The 13434-nt window shown below is 34.9% G+C and overlaps 1 protein-coding gene across 1 annotated transcript in view; it reads left to right on the plus strand.

The window, feature by feature from the left end:
- Positions 1–613: 613 nt before the first annotated feature.
- Positions 614–13434, plus strand: part of LOC134248195 (uncharacterized) — a 30648-nt gene continuing 17827 nt past the window's right edge. Inside the window, exons 1-5 of the mRNA XM_062730619.1 lie at positions 614–821; positions 7214–7366; positions 8826–9269; positions 10630–10800; positions 10910–11338. Coding sequence (XP_062586603.1) covers positions 704–821; positions 7214–7366; positions 8826–9269; positions 10630–10800; positions 10910–11338 — 1315 coding nt within the window. The 5' untranslated portion in view covers positions 614–703. The remainder of the gene's footprint in view (positions 822–7213; positions 7367–8825; positions 9270–10629; positions 10801–10909; positions 11339–13434) is intronic.

Genomic DNA, 13434 nt, shown 5'->3' on the forward strand with positions numbered 1-13434 from the left:
TGCCCTATTCATAGTTTTGTAGTTATTTATGGATGCTATGGATTTTAGAAAGTATTGTCAAAAAATAAAGTTGTCATGCTTGAAGATAACTGAAATGTGTACTGATCAAAATGTACATATACGGGATGATAGGTTTATTTCTATTAATCTTGAAAAGTGAAAAAAATTGAAACCGAAATATAAATATAGAGATACTGATAAATCCCGTAAAACAACTTCCCAGTTCAAAAAATGTTCAAACTCTGAGGTGGAGTCAATATTCAACAGGGTCAATTTTCAACTTGTTGAGGTCATCAGGGATAAGGAAAAAAATTATCAAGCTGTTGAAAAATGACCCCGGGTATAAATTCAACGACTTTTGGTCTCAATTCTCAACAGAGAAAAAACACCCCGGTTCGATATTCAACTTTGAATAATGAACCCTGGGTCAATTTCCAACTCAGGTCAATATTCAACGCTACACCAGACAAAACGTGATCAGAAAAACTAACTTTGGGTTTCAGATAAAGTGAGCAAAACATAAAGAACCACATGTCTAAGATTGATTTTGTATGCCAGCATTGCGTCTAATTACATTTCAGATTGCTATTCACTGTCTGAAGGATCTTCAACGACCAGGGCATGCTCTTCGAGTCAATACATCGCCTTCTCGGGGACTTGGTCTTGTGATTCCTGTTCTGGTAGCGCGTCTGTGACCTCCAGAATGAACTCTCAGTGCGGGTACGGCACCTCCTGTACGATACAAGCCAGCAACACCTGGCTTGGTGGAGACCCATGCTCAGGGTGTGGTAAAACACTGATATATTCCTACAGCTGCTCATGTAAGTACTTACTAAATGTAGTTTGATTGTATATGTATACACTTAACAAAACTTTTAAGTGTTCACTATAATTAATGTATTTATTTCAAAGCTACATGATAGAATGGTACCATATTTTCAAATTATTATAACCAATGAGTCTCCTCAACAATTGCTGAAAGAAAATCAATCATCACCAATGAAAACCAACGTCCCGTGACAAAGCTTAAAAACAACAAATCTGTACTCTGTGGCACGTGCTTTGTGTAATAAGCATCTTTTTGTGCCAATCATCAATTTTTAAAAACTATTTTAACAGAAAAAAAAAATCCATAAAAATTGGAAAAATAGTCATCGAAAAAAAGAGGGAGAACCGTGAAATGTTGATATCTGGATTATCCTTGCGCCACGTTTAACGCACTTTTATTTTAGTGTTTATTTGTCTTTGATATTACTTTTAACAAGATCTGTTTGTGAAACACTATGCGCCCGGTGGCAACAAATTTAAAAAAAACATATTTCTAGCATAAAGGTCACAGTGAAGGGCACAAAGTCATTGATCTTGGTGTCATTTGAAAAATCTTGATTAGTGAAGTATGCATACCAAATATGAAGTCTCTATCTTTTTGCATACCAAATATAAAGTCTTTATCTTTCATGGTTCAAAAGTTATGGTGAAGGTTCAAAAAAGCTATTTTTAGCATATAAGACACAGTCAAGGTCACAAGATCATTGACCTTGGTGTCATGTGAAAGGGCTTTATTAGTGGAGTATGCATGCCAAATATTAAGTCTCTATCTTTCTTCGTTCAAACGTTATGGCAAAGGTTAAAGTTTGCCGTCAAAAAAAGCTATATTTAGCGCATAGGCCACAGTCAAGGTCACAAGGTCATTGACCTTAGTGTCTTTTAAAAAACTTTAATAAGTGTTGTATGTATACCAAATATGAAGTCTTTTTTTATGGTTCAAAAGTTATGGCAAAGGTTAAAGTTTGCAAAAAACCCTCTATTTTTAGCATATAGGTCCCAGTCAAGGTCACAAGGTCATTGACCTTGGTGTCATTAGAAGGAGCTTCATTAGTGGAGTAGGCATACCAAATATGAAGTCTCTATCATTCATGATTCAAAAGTTATGGCGAAGGTTAATGTTTGCAGACAAACAGACAGAACAAAAAAATATGCGCCTCGCATCTTTCGATCCGGGCGCATAAAAATTGACATCTTTGCCATTTTGTCACAATTTGAAAGCTTTGGGTAAAGTTTAATCAAACCGGACGTGATCTGGATCTTAATTCGCCTGAGGCCAATATTTTGCGTCACAACCAGGTTAAAAGATTATTACATTGTCCTTTCTGAAATCATTTTAAAAACATTAAAACAAACATATTCAATGGTAAGAAAATGATCAGGTATCGGTGCTCGTGGCAGTCTAATATCATCTCAAACAGAACAGTCTGAATCATCCTTAAAGCCGTACACGTACATGGTAAACGTCCATGGATATTGACCAAAAGGCATATGTGTGATAATGCACTGCCATATTCCCGGATCTGAATCCCATTGAACACATTTCGGAACTTATTAAGGAATGTCACACCCACCACTCTACACAATTTCAACGGTTTCGAACTATCCAGTAGGTGTGGCAATAGATGGCCAATTGCCGATTCAGTGGTACATGGCATCCATGCGAAAAGGAGCCTGGATGTCTTGCAAATATTAGAGCGAGTGGTGGTCTTACGTCTGACATGGAGATTATTTTATGTGAATTTTCATTTTTAGGGTACATCATGTGCTTGACACTTTGCTTAAAATTTTGACGAGATACTTACATGAAATTTACGCAACATCGAACTAAAATATATACTATTAATCATGAATGAAAGTAATATTTATCGTATGCATTTGTTCTTTAAAATTAAAAAATGTTAGGTGAACGCTTAGAAGTTTGGTTCAGTGTATTGTCTTACGTCCTGTTTCACATTTTTTCACTCATATACACCCCACTAATGTGTTCGGAACCTTTTATTTTTCGGTGTTCTGCAAATTATAAAACCCGATGAGTTCAGAGTAGCTCTGGCAGTGGCTCTGGAGAGAGATAGCGAGAATACAGCGAGATAGGGTAAATTATTCACGGAAATGTGGCTAGGAAGTGACTAGCACGTGGAGACATGGTAAACAGAAAAGTTAAGTTGCGTTTTAGTTTTCACCATCCTATAATATCATTCTGTAGAAATGCACTTCAATCGATCTCTCTTGAAGTTATTCAAATTTAAATTATAAGTATTCTCTATGATACAATTTGCTGCAGTCATGAATTGAAATTTCTTTTTGGACAAATATTTTTGCATTGAAACCGGGACTATATTTTTTGGCGTCAGATTAGCAAATGAGGCACCAATGTGACATTAAATGACAAATCAGCTGAATAAGAATTGCATTATGAGTTACTACGAATACTACAGGAATTTTACGCTTGATAAATTCTTTTATTGTACTATCGGTGAATAGAATTGTCAGGTGGATTTCCTGGCTTAAACACGTGGTACGAGTATAGTTATGTAAAAAATGTTTTGTCTATTTACATACATACGAGAAGCTGCTCGTTTTCCTTACCCTTGAAGTGCTGGTGTTCTGAACTTGACACTAACTACGTATACATTTTGTTAAACATATTTTTTCTCGTTAACAACAAATTAAAAAGCCCGTGACATCTTTCATAGTTTCTAATCTGTGCATTTTGTTCATAAGAACATTTTTTTATTTTGCAATCCATTCACATGATCATAGATTGACCTGAACCACGTGTTCGAAGTAAAAAGTACACATGTATTGGCGTAAACGTATTCAATCAACAATTGGTTAGCTGCTCGTGGTTAGATCCTCTGTGCGCATTAATAACAATAGCCATATAAGTACACATTATTTTTTTACCAGCGTATCGTTCGCTAGTGAGCTCTAATTTTGCCGTAAACTATGATAAGGTATATTGTTATTTACACCCCCCCCCCTCCTTTAGCCGACCTTTTCTGTTGAAAATCATGAAAGTCTTTCAGAAAGGTCTGGAAACACATTTCTCACATGACATGTTTTCAAAAGAAAAAGACTATAGCAATTTCCTGTTGACTGCCAATTTTATTTATAAAACCGGTCCTATCCTACATATAACCTTTGAATAGATAAACCAAAACCACGTGCCTTGAATTTAAATCACAATAACTATAGAAGGGGTGATATAGAGTCGTCACCATACATCGGAAATTGGCTTCGTAATAGTAAGATCATATGAAGAGAAATCTTTGTCATGAAGAATGGGCGGAGCGAAGCGGAGCCCATTCTTCGTGACGAAGATTTCTCTTCATATGATCTTACTGACTTAGAACAGAACCTCAGCCAATCAAATGAATGGATTAAAATATAAACTCCTCCCACGACTGTGTCATATATAAGGCTCAACTTGACCGATCGTTGTTCATATCGAGCACGCAACCAATATCGAACACACGCGGTTTTAGAATTGACTCCAAACCCATTCAGGTTAGCACGGGATTAAATGAAATAGCTTGATTTTCTGGGGGAAATGGTATGGTGAAAATATTTAAGTTACTGAACTAATGAATACCCATGTAACAAGAATCGAAATATCTATATTTAAAAAAAATGATTGTGTTAAGATGACAAGGCCCTAGTCAGCAGGAGTGTATCGCTGTCTAATATCAAATAAAAATTAGATAAAAATTGTGATTAAATCTGTCTTCAAAGACAAGGTTCGTCTCTGATATACATGACGATGGTTGTATATTATGAATGTACCAAAATGTGAAAAAAATAATATTCAAAAAGGCGACAAAAGATTACAGTGGGAAAAAAAGTGTAGCAAGGCCTAGAAAGTTTAAATATCATTGAAAACAGCACGTGGGTTTTGAATAGTTTCTTTTTGTGTGCTGAACAAAGACCAATGAAGACACACCCATATAACTGTCAAGTGAACCAATCAGATAACGTTGAATTTTTCATAAATAGAAGAATTCTTCACCATGAAGAATCAATTCTTCGCGAGAAATGGAAGCATTTGATTGGCTGAATAAGTAGGTTATGTTCTAAAAACTATAAGACCCTTACTTGGCGCTGAAGGTCACCGAGCAGTGAGAATTCTTTATCGTGCCAATGCGTACTGTGATATGGGGCCTCGGTCCCGTAACTTTCACATCAAAGCGCCGAGCGCTTTGCGAAGGAAGAGTTGGTACCGATTGTACTTATTTTTTTATCGACTTGTATCTTCGTGGTCGTGATTCTTCCAGAAAACTTTTGCGGCTTTCGATCACGGTGCGAGTACTCCAAGGTAAAGGACAACCTTTAAATTTGTAAAGCAAGTTATCACAAAACAGAAAGCAAAACAAATGCTCTAAATTGTAAACGAATTGTACATGTAAACATTGGCAATATATCATAAAGCCGAGTGCTGACTCTTTTAAAAACATATTTTCAGATAATTTAAAATTATACATTGAATTAATTTTCTATCGATTTTACCGTTTTCCCGATCATACCGATGAGCTCATGGCGGGTGTGACCTGTTGACAGAGAAATCTTATTCCGCCCTAGTACCTGATCCCTCTGGAGGTCATGTGCTCTGTTCAGGATATGTATTGTTACAATGGGTTTTTTTCAGCCTGATTCCTCTTCATTGTCTCCATATTTATGTTAACGTGTATCAGCGTATTTCTTCATAACCTTTCACGAAAATCAGAGTTTGTAATCATTTGCACGAGTTCTGTACATGTTTCCCCGTGTGTTTATTTTTCTGACATTGACAACTGGTGCACTCTTTCAATCAATGGGTTTAGATTGTTACCTGTGATGTGCGCTGAGATGTCTGTGTGAATGTAAAATCATCGGCACCATTCATGATTTAACATACAAGTCATGGATTACTGAGTATGCTGTAGATTGTTTTTTTGAAAATTGTATAACAATTCTTGGTCTATTGACAAAGTCGAAATGGGCTTGTAAGTGGTGTAAAATCAGATGTATAAACCGAGGTCTTGTGTTGCAGTAAGTGCTGGCACGAAAAAGACCCCTCCTTGTTCAATTGCCTTGAGTGCCGAGTGTAAGGCGACGTGGTTAGCTTGCCACCGGCAAATGGTGGCGCCTCGATATGAGTGAAAATTTCTAAAGAGGAACGTTAAACATACAATCAATGAATCTATCAAGAGTAATCCAGGGTAATTTACGCTGCATACTGAATGCTGTAGATCAGAAGAAGATTGAACAACCTATGTTACATGTATTCGCTATCACAGAAAACTTTGGGCTAGTCACAAGGTGCCAAACTCAGACTTAGGTACATGTTACGGAAGCGTATAAGTGTCAGTTTAACACCTTATTTTTTAAAAAAAATTCTACACTTTAATTTGTAAATTTTACACTTCAAAGTGTAAATTTACACTTTAATCTGTAAATTTTACACTTTCATCTGTGAAATTTTCATTTTAAACTGTAACATTTGTAAACACTTTAATCTGTAAAATTTACACTTTAAATTTTACAGATTAAAGTGTAAAATTTACAGATTAAAGTGTAAATGTTACAGATTAAAGTGTAAATTTTACAGATAAAAGTGTACAATTTACAGATTAAAGTGTAAATTTACACTTTTATGTGTAAAATTTGCACTTTAAAGTGTAAAATTTACAGATTAAAGTGTAGAAATAAAAAAAGAATGAAGTGTTCAAGTGGCACTAATACGCTTCCCTAACATGTATATATCCCTCATATATTCTGTGATTTATGATACATTCCTAACGGAAACCGGTAAGTGCCAGATAGGAAATTTATCTGGCTGTCGTCACATACATAATTTGCGGCCGCTAAATAATTATCTGTAGATGATAAAACATGTGAATATCTGGTAAAAATTGGAAATCATTTTGCGTAAAGAATCACTTTAGGTAGCAGCACAGTCAATGGGTAGCAGACCACAAACCCTGAGATGGGGAAAATGATCGTTCTGTCTATTTTTTCCATCCATTATCTTGATACACTTTTCAAAAATTTTCATTTGACCTTTACTTTTGCACCATAAACTGAGAAAGTCAGGATTTTTATATTTTTTGTATATCCATTACTTAAAGAGGCCTTTCTTAATGTATACATGTATGTGTATAATGATTTTTTACCTCATGTTGAAAACCTTGAAAGAAAACTTTAACTTAGACGAGTATTTAGAGTTGCAACAGGATATATTGCATTTTCAGAAAGTATAATATACAGACAAGACCGTCAGACAAAAATAATATGCCATAAATACATGAACTTGCGCCCAAACTAAAAAGATGCAGAGAACCAATATTTTCTGAATTTGCTTATTAATTCTCGATATCGTCATATGATATTATTTATGATATTTTTTTAGCGATTTGGGGAAATTGGCAGTCATGGTCGTCATGTCCAGTTGAATGCATTACACAAACCTTACTGAGGAGAAGGCAGTGTCTAAGGCCTGTAGGGAGCTGCTGGGGGACTACTCCTACACAAACTGTACCTTGTCTCCTAGACGGATGCACATGTGAGTAAAAATTTACATTTCAGCAATTATCAGGTATGCCCCCATCCCATAGGACCCCTAACCCGGTGGCCACAAATTTCACAATTTTGGAAAAGGGGCAGGTTTCAAATCATTAATTCATTTCAGTATATAATCATTAAAACAGATTACTTAGATCATCAGTATAGTACCAAGGAGCAGAGAAGATTTTCAAAATAGTAATGCAATTTCACTATATATCATTAGAGCCCCGTCCTAGAACCAGACCAAAACCCCTGACCCAGGGGTAATAAAATTTTCAATTTTGAAAGAGGCCTTCTTCTCCATCATAACTATATAGTTACATAGTTTATTTGTTTAATACCCAGGAACAGTGGAGAAAAAATCGAATTTAAACCAACTTATTCATTTTCACTATATCCCCGTCCTAACACCAGAATCCCAGACCCAGGGGTCCATCATTTTGGAGGGGGCGTCCTTCGTCATCGTAACTATATTCAAAGTTCATTGCTTCAATACCCAAGAGCAGTTGAAAAGGTTTTCAAAGAATCAATGCAGTTTTACTATATAATCAGAACCCAGCCCTAACACCATATCCACTGACCCATGGACAATGAAATTCACAAGTTTCAAAGGAGGCATATTTCCTTATTATAACTATGAACATTGTTTGTGGGTCCCTGATCTAGGGGTTGAGATTCCCAATTTTTGAGGAGGCGTCCTTCTTCATCATACCCAAAAGCAGAGAAGATTTTAAAACAATTTATTTATTTCACTATTTAAGCATTAGAGACTCACCCTAAAATAACTCATAATTTTCAAAAGAGGCATCCTTTCTCGTCATAACTATGGACATAGTTCATTGCTTTAATAACCGTACGCAGAGACAAACAAATTCAAACATATTATGCACTTTTAATACATAAACATTAGAGTCCCGTCCTTACACTAGAACGCCTAATTCTGGGGACATGGATATCACAATTTCGGGCGTAATGCTGACTACAATCATGCAAACAGTTTGAGTGCTTAAAGAAGAAGATTTTGAAAGATTGCATTCATTTCAATGGTTTATTTCAGACCCACCCCTCATGCCCCTGGGGGTCCATGATTTTCATATTTTATGATTTTAATTCCCTTCACCACTGTTCAGTCATAGATGCTTTTTGCCAATTTGGTGGAAATTGATTCAGTTGTTTCATAGAAAAAATTGAGAATGTTAAACTGTTCACACACGACGTACATGTACGACGAAATATATAAAAAGAACTTGTAGCAATTGTACTACCGGACTGAAATCAAAGAAGCGAAAATTACCAAATATAATCCATATTGATACTTCTCATATAATTTAAGTTAAGCTTTAAGAATATCTGCACCCAATTAAAGATTTTATATCCAGCTTCCATGTTGAAATGAATGTAAGGATGAATTTTTACTCAGATTATTTTAAGAGTTTTATATTATTTACTATTAATAGCATCCACTGAAATCAGCAAAAATACACCAGACGACAGAACTTATGTCAGTCTGACATCCAGTTGTATACTAGCCAAAGGGAGGACATCTCTAACCTTCAGAGCCAGAGCAAACAATGACATACACATTGCCATCGGTACCGACGATTGTGATAACTGTGGTACACATTATGAAATCATTTTTGGGGGATGGGCAAATACCATGTCTGTCATCAGGTATGTCATAGGAGGTACAGAATGTGCTTCATATTCCCAATCTGTTTTGGATCAAACCTTCTTCGACAGTTTCTGGATTTCTTGGGAAGGGAATTATATCCGAGCAGGCAAGGGCGGTACAGTCGGCAGCAACATAATCTTGAGTTGTACACGTTCCACTCCTTTTGATGCTAAATATATCTTCATAAAGACAGGTTGGGGCTCAAGCGGTGAATGGAGATTTTTAAACGGTTTGTAAACAAATTTATTACTATCTTTTTTATGTATTTCTCTATATTTCCTTATTGACAGTATTTTTTGAATGTTCGGGTGTACAACTGTTAAAAAGGGCACTAATTGTGACCAGGATCTATTTTTAGCCAATCCGTTTTTTATAGTTCTTCTTATATGCAAGAGCATGCTCTACGTATGAACAATTTCTAAAACGAGGTAAATTATTGACAAGCAAGTTGATGAAACAAGAATATCAGCAGTCTCGTTTAAAGTCATTATTTCGTAAGTTCTATGGTTGATACACTGACCTTGTCAGCAAATACAATCTATCATTAAGTCAAATGCTGACTGACATTTTCATACTAATTGTTTGTCCATTATTTATACACTGAATTGACGACGGATTTTTTCGTCATTTCCCGATTATGACAAGGAGCACACGGCGGGTGTAACCGATCGGAGGTCTGTGTTTGCTCTGCTCCTGTTTTCTATTGTTTTATGGACTTCGATATTGAATACTGTTCGTTATCTCCATATCCCTCCATGAAGTCGGTGCAAGCAAGTAGGAGGGGAACGTTTCTCGTATGAAAACTTTGTGACCTTATAGTTATGAGTGGAACAAATAGTGGAGGAACGTTCCTCCTATAAAGACAGTGTGACCAATAAAGAGAGGAACGTTCCTCTATGAAACTAGTTCCAACAATAGGAGAGGAACGTTCCTCGTATATATGAGGCCAATGTCAACAAATAGGAGAGGAACGTTCCTCTTATGGAGCATGTGTTAACAAATAATAGAGGAACTCTGTGAAACTAGTGCCAACAATAGGAGAGGGACGTTCCTCTTATGATACCAGTTTCAACAGTTAGGAGAGGAACGTTCCTCAAATTCATGGGTTCGGATTCATGTATATTGTTGTGTTCATATTTTAAATTTTAAATGTAGATTGATGATTGTTGTATGACTTTGTTTGATTTGAATTATAGAGGAATGTTCCTCAAATATAATCTTTATTAAGATTAATGGATATAGTATGGTATTATTAATCGAAATTGATAGAGGATCATTCCTCGTGTAACATTGTATGCTTAATATAGTATACAAACAAACATATTATATGTTTGAAGTCTGAAATAAAAGAAGAAGGTTCCTCAAATATAGTTTTTGTGCATAGAACTAAAGAGCTCGAGACAACAAAGAACATTTCTGAAAAAGAGAATCGTTCTTCTTAAAAGCTACATGTACCTTGTAGAGGCCCCGAGTTATTGATTTATAGACCATTTTCGACTTTTTATTTTCTATTTTTGATTCGGATTGCTTTTATGTTAAAATACCTTGAATGTATTACATTTTTTTTAAAATTTCTTTTCCTTCTCAAGATGTTGCGTGCACTCATGAACTAAATAGTAACGTGAACGTTCCCACAAGTGCTACAGGCTGTAATGGAGTCAGCACTTACGCCTGTAACTCAGGATACAAACAGGTTGCTGGGAACACACAACGTAGATGTTACGGAAAGTTCTGGACGGGATACCCACTTGTCTGTTCCGGTTAGGATTTACCTTGTGTCTTTTTATGCTTACTTAAATTAATTTAAATTAATATGATTTACGGATGGAGTTTTTTTACAAGAATTCAGATGCATGTTCACTTTTTCAGTCTCAACCTGCAAGATTGACATCCTGTTCATTATAGAGGCCTCCTCATACACCTCTTCTATTTATTCAGAATTAGTATCGGTTATTGGGGATTTAGTGAGGACTATGCAAATTTCAACCACTAATATACAAGTTGGGGTGATATCCTATGATAATGCTATCGACCAGAATTTCAAGTTTAACGTTTATACTACAGCGGCATCATTGGACACCGCTATTACGGCATTAACAATACCAAGCGCCTCTACTACAACTGACCTGGCTGAGGCATTACGTGTTGCATTTTACGATTTTGTTAAATTGTCAAATGGAAACAGATTTCAAGCATATAAATATTTTGTTATTGTTGGTAAATCAAGCCCTACACATCCCGGTGCAGATATTGGAACCAGTATACGACAGGTGGCAAAAAATCAGGTTTTTGGAATTGGTAAGACATTAAAATTTATGTTTCTCTTGATAATTTTGTAGTTTTTTAGTTTTATTATTCTAAAGTTTAACATGAATTGTTGTACACCACATATTTTAGTCAAAAAATTGTCTGACGCCTTCTTCTATATTATGTTGACATCATTGCTGATAAGTAAATAAAGTGTTTAAAGTTATACATTAATCCAAATGTAAGCTCTTTGTATTTTTGCAATATCTTAATTGGGAAATCAAGTTCTATTATGTTCATTTATAAATTGGCCTGGCATGAAAAAAGAAAACTCTAAAACTTTGTCAAAATGACTTTAAGGTATCATGTGTATGTTAAACTCTCGTTCCAAGCTAAATAAGGACAAAATGAAAACCACCTATCCTTCTACTTTCAATAATCTAGCAGTAAAAAAAAAGATTTAGTATGAATAACACGATCAGTTTATAGTACATTGTCCCATCTGACAAAGCAGGTAGGAATATTTTCTTTGTTTGTAACACAGGCCTTTAGATCGCTTAGAAAAAAAATGACGTGTAAAAATAAAATAAAGGTATGGAACTCTTTTCATAGGGTACCTACTTTCGCCAATAAAATTCTTTGAAATCAAATGCTTTACAATTTTACTTTCTATCCATATCTATTTATTATATATAAACAATCTTCATTACTACCAAAGTTCATTCCGTAATTCCGTATACTTCTTGAGATATTCTGAAATAAATCCCAAAATTGACCTTATTTTTTTACTCGACATCAGTTTGGGCTTTTGAAGAGCTACACTAATTGTTAAGCGGGAACGAAGGGACAAATTTTCCCTGGATTTTACTCTACACTCGATGCATATTTGCTCATTTGCATTCGAGCTTTACAAGATTTTCTCTAATTTGATCATATGAACTTACTAAGTCACCAACAACATTTTTTCGATCTAATTGTTTTTAAAATCGAAAGGTATATTATACATTCCGGGAAAAATTCAACCATAGCTTCTTTTACATTCATAATCAACATGGCGGCGCAGTTGTTGATATAGACGCTTTCAAATTAATTTCTCGCGCAAGGAATTACTACGGACTTAGCCTTACAATCGGAGTAAGAAATCAACTTTAAAATGTTGAAAGATTTTGAAAATACTATGCAACTCTTCCCTGCACTTCAAACACCGTCTGTTTACATGTAAATGACGAGAGCCCAAGCTAATGTCGAGTAAAAAAAAGTAGGTCATTTTTGGAATTGATATCAGAATATCACGAGAAGTATTTGGAATTTCGGAATGAGCTTCGGTAGAAATGAAAATTGATTATCTATGAATAGATTTAAATAGAAAGTAAAATTTTAGAGCATATGATTAGAAAATATTTTATTAGCGAAATTGGGTACCCAGTGTAAGAGTTCCATACCTTTATCTTTTTTACACACATAATTTTTTAAGCGATCAAAAGGACTGTGGTTTGTAAGATTTATTATTTCTATAAATTAATTGTGTTTTTAGAGGAACTGCTATTGAAGTGTAGTCGTGGTAATCCAAATTGTACCCAAAATTCTCTTCCTAGGGAGGACATCTTTTTAACTCCTATGTCAACCAAAGAAAATGAATCACCATACATATCTTAATCGGATCCTAAACTTCATAAAAATACTTACAAAGATACATGTCTGAATTAAGTAAATGTTCTTCCAACTCTCTTTTATTTACTCCTCACTTAAAAATTAACAGCAGTGAAAAGAAACTTCAGGAAAACTGCAACAAAATATTTGAGAAGTGATGTTCTAGAAGTGATGTAAATCAGATGTAGATACTCAAAAATTCCAACGAACATTCGGAAAATTTGAACACACAAAATTGTTAATGAATCTATAATAATAAAACTTACGATTTTTTAACTTCATAGACTACCATTATTAACGATAAATCATACTCCTGGATTTCCGACGTCACTGACAGCTGCTTTTAACTAAAAAAAAATCGTAAATTTTTCTTATTCTGTCAATGATCATTTGCAAAATTGTTTGGTTTAAAAGCATCCACAAAAGTACTCTTAATTTGATATTAAAAAGATGCTTGAGTTTCTTCTTGACAATACATGTATCTATGTGGTTTTTGG

Source organism: Saccostrea cucullata, unplaced genomic scaffold, assembly GCF_032062105.1.
Source record: "Saccostrea cucullata isolate Sc308-1 unplaced genomic scaffold, CSIRO_AGI_Scuc_v1 ctg4151, whole genome shotgun sequence".
In the NCBI taxonomy this organism is placed as follows: domain Eukaryota; kingdom Metazoa; phylum Mollusca; class Bivalvia; order Ostreida; family Ostreidae; genus Saccostrea; species Saccostrea cuccullata.